This window comes from Carlito syrichta, unplaced genomic scaffold, assembly GCF_000164805.1.
Source record: "Carlito syrichta isolate Samal-C Ts95f unplaced genomic scaffold, Tarsius_syrichta-2.0.1 Scaffold306565, whole genome shotgun sequence".
Classification (NCBI taxonomy): domain Eukaryota; kingdom Metazoa; phylum Chordata; class Mammalia; order Primates; family Tarsiidae; genus Carlito; species Carlito syrichta.
In genome coordinates, this window is record NW_007250661.1 from 42,721 (window position 1) to 57,568 (window position 14,848).

Below are 14,848 nucleotides of genomic sequence, written 5' to 3' on the forward strand. Positions count from 1 at the left end.
CCAACTCAAAAAAAAAAAAAAGAAATTAAAAGTGCTACTCCAGGGAATACATGAATGATAAAAGAAGGAGAAACAGCCTTATTGCTGAGATGGAGAAAGTTTAGTGGTCTGGAGAGAACAAACCAGTCACAATATCCCCTTGAGCCAAAACCTACTTGGGAGGCTGAGACGGGAGGATCAGGACCAGAGCAAGGCCCTAACTCTCTTCAATGCTGTGAAGCCTGAGAGAGATGGGAAAGCTGTAGAAGAAAAGCTTGAAACTAGCAGAGGTTGGTTCACGAGGTTTAAGGAAGGAAGCCTTTTCCTTAACATAAAAGTACAAGCTGAAGCAGCTAGTGCTGATGGAGAAGCTGTAACAAGATATCCAGAAGATCTAGCTAAGATCATTGATGAATGTACCTTCACTAAACAGTAGATTTCCAGTGTAGATGAAACAGCTGTGCATTGGAAGAAGATGCCTAGAGCGAAGAAGTCAATGTCTGGCTTCAAAACTTCAAAGGACAGGTTGACTTGTTAGGGCATGATGCAGATGGTAACTTGAAGTTGAAGCCAATGTGTATTTGCCATTCTGAAATCTTAGTGTCCTTAAGAATTATGGGAAATCTACTCTGTCCGTGCTCTATAAATGGGACAACAAGGCCTGAATGACAGCACATCTCTTTTTAGAATGCTTAACTGAATATTTGATGCCCTCTGTTGAGACCCACTGCTCAGAACAAAAGAGTCTTTTCAACATGTTCCTGTTCTTTGACAATGCACTTGGTCATCCAAGAGCTCTGATGGAGATTTGCAGAGATTAATGTTTTCATGTCTGCTAACACATCTATTCTACAGCCCATGGATCAAGGAATGATTTTGATGTTCATCTTATTATTTAAGAAATACATTTTGAGCCGGGCTCGGTGGCTCAGCCTGTAATCCCGCGCCTTTGGGAGGCTGAGGTGAGTGGATTGCCTGAGCCCGTGGGTTCGAGACCCGCCTGGGCAGCGAGACCTCATCTCTACAATAAATCAAAAAATCAGCCAGGCGTGGTAGCGCATGTCTATAATGGAAGGCTGAGGCGGAAGGATCGCCGGAGCCCAGCAGGCGAGGCTGTGGTGGCCGGGAGTGGCCACTGCACTCCAGTCAGGGCGACTGAGTGAGACTCCAACTCAAAAAAAAAAAAAGAGAAAAAATACATTTTGGCTGGGCATGGTGCCTCATGCCTATAATCTCAGCACTTTGGGAGGTGGAGGCAAGAGGATTTCTTGAGCCCAGGGGTTCGAGACCAGCCTGGACAAATTGGCGAGACCTTGTTTCTACAATAAAATAAAAAAATTAACTGGGCGTGATAGGCATGCAACTGTAGTTCCAACTACTTGGAAGACTGAAGCAGAAGGATCACTTGAGCCCAACACCTCTGGGCTGTGGCCATGATCATGCTACTGCACTCCAACCTGAGTGGCAGAGTGAAACTCTGATTTAAAAAAGAAACGAAAAGAAAAAAAAATACATTTTGCAAGACTATGGCTGATATAGATAGTGATTCTCTGATGGATCTGGATAAAGTATGTTGAAAACTTTCTGGAAAGGATTCACCATTTTAGATGCCATTAGGGACATCTGTGATTCATGGGAGGAGGTCAAAATGTCAACATGAATAGGAGTTTGGAAGAAGTTGATTCCAACCTTTATGGAAGACTTTGAGGAGTTCAAGACTTTGGTTGAAGTAGTCACTGCAGATGCGGTGGAAATGGGAAACCTAGAAGGAGCGCCTCAAGATATGAGTGAATTACTGCAGTCTCATGATAAACTGGGATGGATGAACAACTTCTTATGGATGAGCAAAGAGCGTAGTTTGTTGATACGGAATCTCTTCCTGGTGAAGAAACTTGGAACATTGTAGAAATGACATCAAGGGATTTACAGTATTACATAAAGTTAGTTACTAAAGCATTGGCAGGGTTTAAGAGGATTGACTCTAACTTTGAAGACATTCTCCTGTGGGTAAAATGCTGTCAAACAGTACTGCCTGCTACAGAGAAATATTTTGAGAAAGGAAGAAACAATTAGTGTGGCAGTCTTTATATCTGCCTTCTTTTAAGGCATTTCTACAGCCACACCATTCTTCAGCTGCCATCACCCCTGGTCAGTCAATAGCCATCCACATCGAGGTAAGCCCCTTCACCACAAAAAGAGTACGGCTTGCACTGTGTGCAGTGGCTTGCACCTGTACTCACAGCTACTTGGGAGACTGAGACGGGAGGATCCACTGAGCACAGCAGTTCGACTGCAGTGAGTGATATGATTGTGCCAGTGCTCTCTATCCTGGGCAATAGAGGAAGACCCTGTCTGCAAAGAAAAAAAAAAGATTATGACTTACTGAAGATTCAGATGATCTTTAGCATTTTTTAGCAATCAAATATTTTTAAATTAAGGCATATACATGCTTTTCAGACATCATGCTATTATATACTTAATAGACGACAGAATAGTATAAACATACGTTTCATATACATCAGAAAGTGACAAATTCCTGTGACTTGCTTTATTGCAATATTTGCTTTATTAAGGTGGTCTGAAACTGACCCAGCCGTATCTCTGAGGTCTGCCTGTATTAAGAAGTTTCTAGTACCTGAAGAAAATAATTAAGAGTTTGTGTATAGTCAGCTACAGAACAGTGATCTTATGAATGAGGAGATGTGGAGACAGGGAATTGAATTAAGACTTTTTCCTCATCCCTTGGCTGTGAACTTAAACTACTGGGTACTTTCTAAACTAGAATCATTGATAGAAAATTATATTTGATGCAAGCAACATACTCACCCAGACTCTGATGATATCTTTTTGGTGGCTAGGAATTCTTGGGAGCATATATATATATATATATATACACACACACACACACATATATATATGTGTAAATATATGTGTGTGTGTATATATATATATATATATATTTTTTTTTTTTTTTTGAACTGGGACCAAAAGCTTATGTTTATTTTATTTATTTATTTTTTTCTTAAACAAATTTTTTTATTATAAAGATGTGAGATACATTTCAGGGTTAGGTATATAAACATTGATTATGCAGGTACCCTTGTTGATGAGGTGTGCCCCTCCCTCCCCTAGCAGTTTCTCTCAACTGCCAATCCCACCCCCCTCCCCTGATAGTTTCCCACTACTGCCAATCGCTTTCTTATAGCATTATAGTTGTTCAAGGTCCGTGGGAGCATATATAAATATTTATATATGAAGATCCATGAATAAGATTATGCTGGTGAGGGAAACATGGGAAAGAGGGATCGGTTAAAGACCTTGAATGAGAACAATGAATCTAGATCAGTGTGGAGGATACCTTTGATATGCACGTGAACTTTGTGTTTGCACTTCCATTGACATTTAACTCTTATTTCTGAGTTTAGTTGGAAAAGTAGATTGAGAGATTTTAGTACAAGACTACCTAAAATTATTTTTCTTTCAGTAGTACGGCAAAGGTTTGAAAACGTTTGAAAGCTGAAGGGGAAATGAAACACAGCCATCTAGTGGGTGAAGTTTTAAAAGCTTATATGCACATAGTTTAAGCACCACAAGCTCACGTGAACGTTATTAGGTATTCAAGGCAATCATTCCATGTCACACAAATGAACAAATACATTTGTATTATGAAATACTTTTAAAATTTTTTATGGGAGAGGGAAACATAAATTGCAGTACAGCATTTTTGTAAATACCCTCAGGATTAATTGAACTAGCCTAATGTTCTAGAACGTCATAGACATTTTCCATTGTGATTTGTACTCATCAGAGTTTTTGAATTGTAAAATTTCAGTAGTGCTTTTCAAACACATACATGTTCTGAAACATTGCTGAAAAATATTTAGGCCTCTCTTGCCTTTATAAATTAACATGTTATTATGGCTGAAGCACAGGTTTGGAGCAGCTTTTAGCCATTGGTGATCTATAAAGTTGTTGATTCAAAAATTAATTATTTTCTAGGAACAAGATAGTGCTGTACAAAATATGCACAAGAAAGTAGAACAATTAGAAACAGAACATATGGACTGCTCTGAACTTTTACGACGACAAACAAGTGAACTTGAATTTAGCACTCAACGAGAGGAACGTCTTAGAAAAGAATTCGAGGTACGTTTTCTTATTCTTTGATTTTGTATATATTTTATCCATTTAGTGATTTAAGGTTAGAGAAATTTTTACTCTACCATAATATATAGTAATACTAAAAAATAACCTAATTTTGGAGGGCATTTATTTATATGTTTGATTTCTTTGAAAACTTTTGCATTTGAGTAAAATATTTTATATTTTCCCCCTAATTAAAAAAAATCTGTTCATTTTTGACAGTGGACTCTCATTAAATATTTGAGAAGTTTGAGAGAAATTGTTTACATTATAAGGCTGAGAAAGAACACAGGAAAAGATATGGTTTACATAAATTCTCAATGATAAAAGTAAAATGAAATTCTAATTTTATAGTTTGAATCATGTGTACTAGCTGGTTTCGCAGAATGCTTTTTAGAGGAGACTTTAGATGGGAAATGAGCTTTAATTTAAAAATGAAAAATAGGACCTTAATTAGTGAATGTTGATGAAAATAACTTTAATTTTGAGAGAGATCAAAGTGATTTGTTAATTCATCTTATTTTTAAAATTTCCTTTTGCTTTGTGAGAAATGAAGTATTTAAACAGATGAAGAGTTTTGTCCTAAACATAATTTATAACATTTATTAGGTAAGTAAACATTTATAAAGAGTATTTAATGGTGGAGGTATATTTATTAAACTTACCACTGTCATTTAATATTGTCCTGGAAATTTTAGCCAAAGAAATATAAAAGGAAAGATCAGCAATAAGAATTATAACTTTTAGAAAGAAAAGATATGATTCTTATTACTTTTAGATGATATGCTTATACCCATGAATAGTAAAGAAAATCAGCTTTAAAATTATTGACATTAGTGAAAACATTCAATAAGGAATCTAGGCAGAAAATAATGTATAATAATTATGTTTATATTCTTACTAGCAATAATCAGAGAATATAATACTGAAAGATCTTCTTCACCACAGTGGCAAAAATAGGAATAAAATTAACAAATACACAAAAAATAATGAAATTTAACTGAGAGGCTTAAAAGAATATGATAGGATGGGTGGAGGTGGGACAAGGGAGGGAAAAAAGAACGTGATAAACCATTTTGAGAGGACTTAACACCACAAAGATATACATCCTCCCTAGATTATATCATGGGTTAAAGCATTGATATAAGGAAAATCAGTATGTTGGTACCGAAAGCAAGGGAAAAGGTGGCTGTGGCCAAAAAGTGCAATAACTCTAGGACCAGACTGTTTTAGTCAGGGTTTTCCAGAGAGACAGAACCAACATTTACACACAGATAGGTATAGATATAGATATATGGGAGGGGGTTATGTGAATTGGCTCACACCATTAAGGAGGCTGAGGAGTCCCAGCACAGGCCATCTGCTGTCTGGAGACCCTGAGATGTCACGGCATGGACCAGTCCAAGTCTGAAGGCCTCAGAACCAAGGAAGCTGATGGTGTGATTCTCAGTCCTAGGCAGAAGGCCTGATGTCCAAGGACAGGAGGAGGAGGAGGGGAGAGAGGAGGAGAGGAGGGACGGGGAGAGGGCGAGGGAGAGGGAGAAACACAAACACCCTCGCCAGTGCCTTCAGAAGTCATGGGAGTCGTGTTTTATCACTTCTCTATGTATTTCTTAATCCAGTCAAGTCAATACCTAAAATTAACTGTCGCACAAACTTTCTTTTTTTTTGTTTTTGAGTCGGAGTCTCACGCTGTCGCCCAGACTGGAGTGCAGTGGCCGCTCCCGGCCACCACAGCCTCGACCCGCTGGGCTCCAGCGATCCTTCCGCCTCAGCCTTCCAAGTAGCCGGAATTACAGGCATGCGCGACCACACCCAGCTGATTTTTTGATTTCTTGTAGAGATGAGGTCTCGCCAAATTCCCCAGGCGGGTCTCGAACCGGCGGGCTCAGACAATCCAACTCACCTCAGCCTCATATTCATAATTTAAAAAATTTTACTGAAATATAATTTGCATGCCATACATTCATTCACCCATTTAAAGGATATAGTTCAATGTTTTTTAGTATATTTACAGCATTGTGCAACCATCACCATGATCAATTTTAGAACATTTTCATCACCCCAATAAGAAACCTTATCCCCTTTAGCTATTGCTTTTCTATCCCCCATCCCTCTCAGGCCTAAGCAACCACAAATCTACTTTTTGTCTTTATTTTTTGCCTAGTCTAGACATTTCATATCAATGGAGCTACAATATGTGCTCTTTTTTGACTGACTTCTTTAATTTAGCTTTGTGTTTTCAAGGTTCATCCATGTTGTAGCATGTGTCAGTATCAGTAATTCATTTCTTTTTATGACAATAAAAAATTAATCATTTTATGATATGCTTTGGGTATTCATTCCTCCATCAGTTGATGGACATTTGTGTTGTTTCTACTATTTTTTTTTTTTTGAGTTGGAGTCTCACTCTGCCGCCAAGACTGGAGTGCAGTGGCCGCTCCCGGCCACCGCAGCTTCGACTTGCTGGGCTCCGGCGATCCTTCCGCCTTAGCCTTCCGAGTAGGTGGAATTACAGGTGCGTGCTACCACACCCGGCAAATTTTTTTTTTTGATTTTATTGTAGAGATGAGGTCTCGCCTGCCCAGGCGGGTCTCGAACCTGTGGGCTCAGGCAATCCACTCACCTCAGCCTCCCAAAGGCGCGGGATTACAGGCTGAGCCACCGAGCCTGGCTTCTACTGTTTTGGTTGTTAAGAATAATGCTGCTGTGAACATTCATGTACAGGTCTTTGTGTGGCTATATTTTTAGTTCTTTTGGTTATAAACCTAGGAGCAGAATTGGTGGGTCACATGGTAACTGTATGGTTAACTTTTTGAGGAACTGTCAGACTGTTTTGCACAGTGGCAACACCATTTCACATTTTCACCAGCAATGCATGAGGATTCTTGTTTCTCCAGATCCTTACGAACACTTGTTATTGTCACTCTTTTTTATTAGAACCACACTAGTGGGTATGAAATGGTATCTCATTGGTTTTGATTTGCATTTCTCTAATGACTAATAATGTTGCATATTATTTCATGTGCTTACTGGCCATTTGTAGATATATCTATTTAGATCCTTTGTCCATTTTAATTTTAATTTTATTTATTTATTTACTTTTGAGTTGGAGTCTCACTCTGTTGCCCAGACTGGAGTGCAGTGGCAGGCTCCTGGCCACCGCAGCCTCGACCTGCTGGGCTCTGGCGATCCTTCTGCCTCAGCCTTCCAAGGAGCCGGAACTACCGGTGCATACCACCATGACCAGCTAATTTTTGATGTGTTGTAGAGACAAGGTCTTGCCAAGTTGCCTGAGTGGGTCTCGAACCTGCAGACTCCGGCAATCCACTCACCTTGACCTCCCAAAGTGCTGGAATTACAGGCTGAGCCACCGAGCCCAGCCTCCTTGTCCATTTTTAAAATGGGTTATTTGTGCCAGACTTATGTAAGATGTTAACAATAGGGGATACTGGGTATGGGGTATTTACAGGTTTTTAGCAGTAATGCCAAATACGAACGCAGAAGAGATAAAATTACTTACACACCTACCACACGTGATCTATTTTTTACAAGATGAATAAAAAAAAGAAATTTAGCTGGGCATGGTGGCTTAGCCTGTAATTCTAGCACTTTGGGAGGCCGAGGCGAGAGAATTGCCTGAGCCTGGGAGTTCGAGACCAGCCTGGGCAACTTGGTGAGACCTCATCTCCACAATAAATCACATACCCAAAAATAGCTGGGCATGGTGGCGTGCGTCTGTACTTCCAGCTACTTGAAAGACTGAGGCAGAAGGATAGTCTGAGCCCAACAGATCGAGGCTGTGGTGGCTGTGAGCGTGCCACTGTACTCCAGCCTGGGCGACAAGAGTGAGACTCCAACTCAAAAAAAAAAAAAAAATAAAAAATTATATTCTAAATATCTTAACTTTTTAAAATACTTGTATGGGATGTCTTTTTAGAACATTAAATTCAAGAATGCATCATTTTACTTATTTTATTTTTAAAACAATTTCAGTACATTTAGGAGGCACAAATCGTTTTTGGTTACATGGATAGGAATGCATCCTTTTATTATATAATCATTTTTGATACTATTGGTTTGTAGATGGCTTGGTAAAATGGTTGGAATAGAGTTAATGTTCTGAATTTTAGAATTTAAGCAGACACCTAGAGGTCACTTAAGGGTGCTCTAGAACTTTATGATAATCACTGGAAACATTTTAATTGTGTTATGGTTGTGAAGAAGTACTACGTAATAGTAATTTCTTTTTTGTTGATAGAATTCTTGATAAGCTAGTTTTGACTCAGTTGAGAAAATGTCTAATGCCTAAACTTTAAGATGTATTTACGGATAGCTTGGTATTAATTTTATGCTGTAAGATACTTAATTTCCCCAATATCTGTTTTTATTTTTTGATGTTATAGTGTGAAATTACTTTAGACTAGTTTTATTTTTCTTGATGATTTTCCCTTGCTGCTTTGCAAATACTTTTGATACTCTGCTTCTGGAGAATTTGAAACGTGGAAGGTAGTCTAGATAGTCTCTGTTTTTATTCTATCCGTAATAACTTTATAAGTGTTCAGGTGTAGTCTTCTGATTTGTTTATGATTTCTCATATTTATATTCTTTTTAAGAACTTTTCTTGGTTTGTCGGGTACAGTAACTCATGCCTGCAATCCCAGCACTTTGGGAGGCAGAGGCGAGAGAATTACCTGAGCCCAGGGACTTGAGACCAGCCTGGGCTACTTGGGGGGAACTCATTTCTATAGTAAATAAAAAAATGAGCTGGGTGTGGTGGCACACACTTGTGGTTCCAGATACTTGGAAGATTGAGGCGGAAGGATCGCCTGGGCCCAGCAGACATGTCAAGGCTGCAGTGGCCGTGAGTGTGCCACTGTACTTCAGCCTGGGTGACAGAGTGAGACTCCTACTCAAAAGGAACAAACAACTTTGCTTTATGTTGTATATTATATTATTCATCTTATATATGATGTAAGTGGAAAGTATTTTATATTGGCTGTTTGACCAATGACATAATGAACAAGAAGTTAAATTTCTAGATAGCATTTTATGATTGTTTTACATTCAGTTGTAGAGACATTAACCACCAGTAATTCTAGGATCTTAAGTAATTGTCAGTGATATTTCCAAAAGAATTAAGCTAAGATAGGATGATAATAAAGAGGAAAATTGTTCACATTTTAATTTAATAGAATATATTATTTAATATCAGTAATTATCAAACTAACTAATATAATAGAAATTTAGCCTAACAAATGTTTGAAATTTGAGTAGAGCTTTTAAACAGTTACATTTCATGAAAGGTTAGTTCTTTGTATGCCTGGGCCAGAGAAGTTTATTGTTTATATATGTTCATATATATAATAATTTAAAAATAAACTGTATACCATTGTGTGGCTTTATCATCTTAACATAGGTCAATGCTTTCTTAGATAAAAAAACAAAAAACAAACTCCCAACCCAATATTTTAAATGTGATGCTGGATACCACAGAACCAAGGGAAAAGTGAACTGGAAAAAGAAATATCCACGGCTTTTATAAACCTCTTTACAACTAGGGAAGCTTATTATCATGGGAAATAAGCTCAACTCAATAAGAAAAGAGAAGAGAGAAGATGCAAACCTAATTCTAAGAGAACTGAAGAATCTCATGAAGATTATAGTGGTGAGAGAACAGTCTTTGCAAATAAATTCTGAATTGCTGCTGTCAGTCATATTCTATATTATAGTGACATAAAGAAGGCAGAAGGTGACTTTTTCTTTAAATGTGTACTACACTTGTGAGAAAGGAAAAGAAAAATGTGTTTCACCTTTTATAATTATCAGTAAAGACAACCTTGTATGAATCATCTTTTTAAAAAGTCATCGGTATTTGTAGGAATCATTTTTGTTTTTGTTTTCCTGTCTCCATATGTGTATGTGTAATATATATGTATTTATTTATTTTATTTTAAAGATGTGGGGCACAATTCAGGGTTAGGTATATAAATGTTCATTATGCAGATACCCTTGTTGATGAGGTGTGCCCCCTCCAGCAGTTTCCCACTACTGCCAATCCTGCCTTCCTGTACCCCTGCGGTTTCCCTCTACTGCCACTCCCTTTCTTATAGTATTATGATAGTTGTTCAAGGTTCGCTTATGAGTGAGAACATGTGATACTCGGTTCTCTGTTTCTGCAAGAGATCACTCAGTATTACAGTCTCTAAGTCCATCCAAGTTGCTGTGAAATTCATAACTTTGTCCTTTATGGCTGTGTAATATTCCATCATGTATGTATACCGTATTTTTTTAATCCAGTCCTCTTTTGATGGGCAGCACGGTTGGTACCATGTTTTTGCTATTGTAAATAATGCCGCAATAAACATACGTGTGCAGGTATCTTTTTCATAGAGTGATTTGAGTTCCTCTGGGTATATTCCCAGTAGGGGGAGGAATCATTCTTGAATGCCCATTTGTACTGATGACTAATTATACAGGTAAATGATGAAATCACCTATGCTACAGTCATATCATCAGTGTTATATACGCTTAAATACAATATTTTATGTCCATAATGGATTTTGAAATTGGAATTTTATTTGAAATTTAAAAAAAAATTTTAAAAAAATTGGAGAGACAAGGTCTATGCCAAGTTGCCGTTGCCTGGGCTGGTCTTGAACCCACGGGCTCAGGCAGTTCACTTGCCTTGGCCTCCCAAAGCTCTGGGATGACAGGCTGAGCCACTGAGCCCGACTGGAAAATTTTTTTTTAAAATACTCAAGTTTTTGTTGCCAGAAAAGGTAAAGATGATTTTTTTTTTTTAAGTTGGAGTCTCACTCTGTCGCTCAGGTTAGAGTGCAGTGGCAGACTCATGGCCACCACAGCCTCAATCTTTCTGCCTCAGCCTTCGAAGGAGCTGAAACTACAGGTGTGTGCCACCACGCCAGGCTAATTTTTTTGATTTGTTGCAGAGATGAGGTCTCACCATGTTATCCAGGCTAGGTTCGAATCCCTGGACTCAGGCAGCCCTCTCACCTCTGCCTCCCACAGTGCTGGGATTGCAGGCGTGAGCCACTATGCCCATCTGGTAACGATGATTTTTAAAGAAGTTAAATTAGTTTATTACTATGCTAATCAGAATTTGGGAACTATACATGCTAGGTTTCTGACATTTCTTATTTTTTTTATCTGTGGTTTCTTTTATTACACCTAAAAGTAATAAACATTTTTTCATGATACTTTTATAATCTGAATGGTATGTTTCATTATTCATTCCTTGCCGAATGAAGAAGTTCCCTTTTCTCCATTTTATTTCGGTCGTCTGCCTGTTCCCTTCATATCTCCCTTCTGAAACTGTCAAGGCTGTGTCGCCATCCTCAGTGACTTTCTGTTTCCTGTCCTCAAAACTGCACAGTTAGCCATGGTCGGGATGACTGGCATAGGACACTCTCAACATTTGTATGTTCAGCTGCGCTTTAAGTGAGCCTGTTTTTGGAAATCATCTAGAGGATTCTGAAAAATAAGTATGGTTTGGCCGTTAATAAAGTAGTTGCAAATGAATTGTAATTTACAGCTGAGAAATACAAGGAGTGGCCCTTAGAGGCAAGTCAATTTTCATCTACATCACCGGCCTTTTGTTTACTTCTGTGTTTTAGGACCCATTTTGGCCATTTGACTGGAACCTAGTATAGTATCTGGCGTCAATGTTCCGTTCTCTTTTTTAATGGATCTTTATAGTAAAATAAATATCAGTGAGATCATCATGAAAAGACACAAACCTATTCATTTGTTTTAAAAATAATCTTTTAGGTGCTTTTATACAGTTGTATTTGCTTGGTGGGATTGAATATAAATGTGACCTCTTCAACTTCAGAGAGGGTAGAATTCAGTAGATTGAACTTCCCTGACCAGGCGGTCAGCTGTTCCCTTTTACACAGCAGTTCACATATTCTGAGCCAGAAAGCAGCTTTAATTTTGCCTCACCTCTGAGTTGTTTTCTTATATACTGTGCTGGCTGCATGAAAAGTAAGAGAGCTGCTTAAACAAAAAACACCTTCGAATCAGAATGTCTTTTTTTTTTTTTTGAGTTGAAGTCTCACTCGGTTGCCCAGACTGGAGTGCAGTGGCCGCTCCCGGCCACCGCAGCCTCGACCTGCTGGGCTCTGGTGATCCTTCCACCTCAGCCTTCCGAGGAGTCGGAATTACAGGTGCGCGCTACCATGCCCGGCTGATTTTTTGATTTATTGTAGAGAGGAGGTCTTGCTGCTCAGGCGGGTCTCGAACCCGCGGGCTCAGGCAATCCACTCACCTCAGCCTCCCAAAGGCGCGGGATTACAGGCTGAGCCACCGAGCCCGGCTCCAGAATGTCTTTTTAAGATTTAAAATAGTGTGTACTCTGTTAGCCCTTTTTTTGGTGACATAGATCAAGTTGTAAAAGTAAAATGAGAAAATCCATAAGACTTCTTTGAAAACTGTAGAATATTGATAGTCAGTTGAAGAATGGATCTCATGGCGATACTAATGCAAATACACTCTCTCGTGTAGAAGTGATAACAATACAATTGCTTGATTTTTAAAATTTTTTTTTATTTTTTGAGTCAGAGTCTCAACTCTGTCACCCAGGCTGGAGTGCAGTGGCACGCTCACGGCCACCGCAGCCTTGACCTGCTGGGCTCAGGCGAACGTTCCTCCTCAGCCTTCCAAGAAGCTGGAACCACAGGTGTGCACTACCATGCCCGGATAATTTTTTGATTTATTGTGGAGACGAGTTCTCGCCAAGTTGCCCAGACAGGTCTCGAACCCCCAGGCTCAGGAGTCCTCTTGCCTCACCCTCCCAGAGTGCTGGGATTACGGGTTTGAGCCACCGTGCCCGGCCACAAACACTTACTTTTACAAAAGCCCACATTAAAGGTCAGACTAATTGAATTATATTATTGCATTTTAAGATATTTGGTTAGAACAGGGATGGTAACACAGGTAGTGGGGCTCATAGACTGTCCTCCATTGTGACCCTTCAGTATATGACTCTTGTAAGTTGTGTGGTACAGTGGTGCCTGTTTTTCAAATACTTATCCAGTATTTGGAGACTTTGACCCTTTGAGGTATCTTTTTTGGCAATAAAAAATACTTTGAGGCCTTGAGTTTCAGGGCTCAAAGTATAGTAACTACCACCTGCCTTTCCTCCAGGTAAGGAGTAAGTATCTTAAGTTAAATGTTAACTCACATATTGTAAATTATTCACAGTCATTAAAATAAAATATAAATAAAATATTCTCAGCACTAAACATTGTAGAATTAATCAGTCTATGATGATTCTGTCCCTTGGAATTATCTTTTTGAAGATGGATGTTTACTGCGTTGGTTACTTGTGAAAGTGTTCATGAATGGGAATTATCAGGTGATAAAATCTGAGAAAATAGTTATATGAACACTTTCTATTTACACAAGTTATTGATATTCTGGGGTAAACTGTATGCAACTGTTTAGGAAATAGTAATATATAACACACTACTGAAAAAATCATTAGCTAGTATGTACCTGCATGGTAATTCCTACCCCATTTTTCTTGAAGTCTGTTTCAGTGGGCTAAATTTTGTATATAAAAGTTTTACTGCTTGACTAATTCAGTTCATCTATATCATTTAAGCTGGATATAAGTGCGGAGTGCATTTGCAGAGAATAGGATAAAGTAGTGGTTTTTCAACACATTCATTGTGCACATGTGTTTTCACAACTTTTGTGACGCTTTTGGAATAGACAAAAACTGTAGATGCAAATGTGTAGAGTATCTAGGTATGTTTGGTTGATTCTGCTGCTGAACTGAGTCATCAGCTTGTGCCGGTTTATGATGAAGAAACATGTGTTGAAGAGTTGGCTAGGAGATAGCTCCATATTGCTTTCTTCAAAGAGTGAAACTTTTCTTAAATTTAGTAGATTATCTAACTGGGCTTAATGAGAAAAAAAATCAGACAAAAAAGCATGGATTTAGCACATAGTATTTACTAAAATAAAAATCTCTTGACAGTATATTGCAGTAGGAAGGGATATGGCAACCAGCCAATAAATGGCAACATATATGACTTTTTTTGGTGTTAAATAAAGAACTCTGTTGTTCATGGCGTTCATAGTATAGTGTCATACTTGTGTTACAGGCAAAGTTGTATGCCATTTATTTGACCTGAGATATATATGAATTTGTGTTAGATTTTGTATTTTAATCATAATTCAGTTATGCATTCTGCCGCTGCTTTATTGATAATATGAATGAAACAGTTCATGAATGTTATACTAGTTCTTTTAGGCAGTGTTACTAGAAAAACATTTTTTGTAAGCAGCACATTGACGTTCCTCTAGCACCCTCTGCTGGACATAAGAATTAATTCACCAGACTAGAAGATTAAAAAAAAAAATTATTAGGAGGGCTTTCATTTAATTATATCTATCAACAAAGCCCACTCTTGGAAGAAGTTTGGAAGGAGTTTAAAGATTTGAAGGTTTTTTTGCTGTCTTTACTGAGTAGTTGATTGTTTTCGTAATGATACACGGTTTATAAATTTAGTTTGTGTTTTTTTTTGAGCATTTCATTTAAAATAGGAAGATATTAAAACCAAGAAGTGATCTCTGGTTTATTATTTCAGCCCATTTGATTTTGGCCTAGGCAGGAAAAACAGAACTTCTTGACTTTTTTCTTTTTTTTTTTTTTTTTTTTGAGTTGGAGTTCTCACTCCAGTTGCCCAGACTGGAG

At 38.2% G+C, this 14,848-nt stretch overlaps 1 protein-coding gene across 1 annotated transcript in view; it reads left to right on the forward strand.

The window, feature by feature from the left end:
• Positions 1–14,848, forward strand: part of CCDC171 (coiled-coil domain containing 171) — a 281,370-nt gene that overhangs the window by 30,878 nt on the left and 235,644 nt on the right. The window contains exon 5 of the mRNA XM_021715020.1: positions 3,979–4,125. Within this exon, the coding sequence (XP_021570695.1) occupies positions 3,979–4,125 (147 nt within the window). The remainder of the gene's footprint in view (positions 1–3,978; positions 4,126–14,848) is intronic.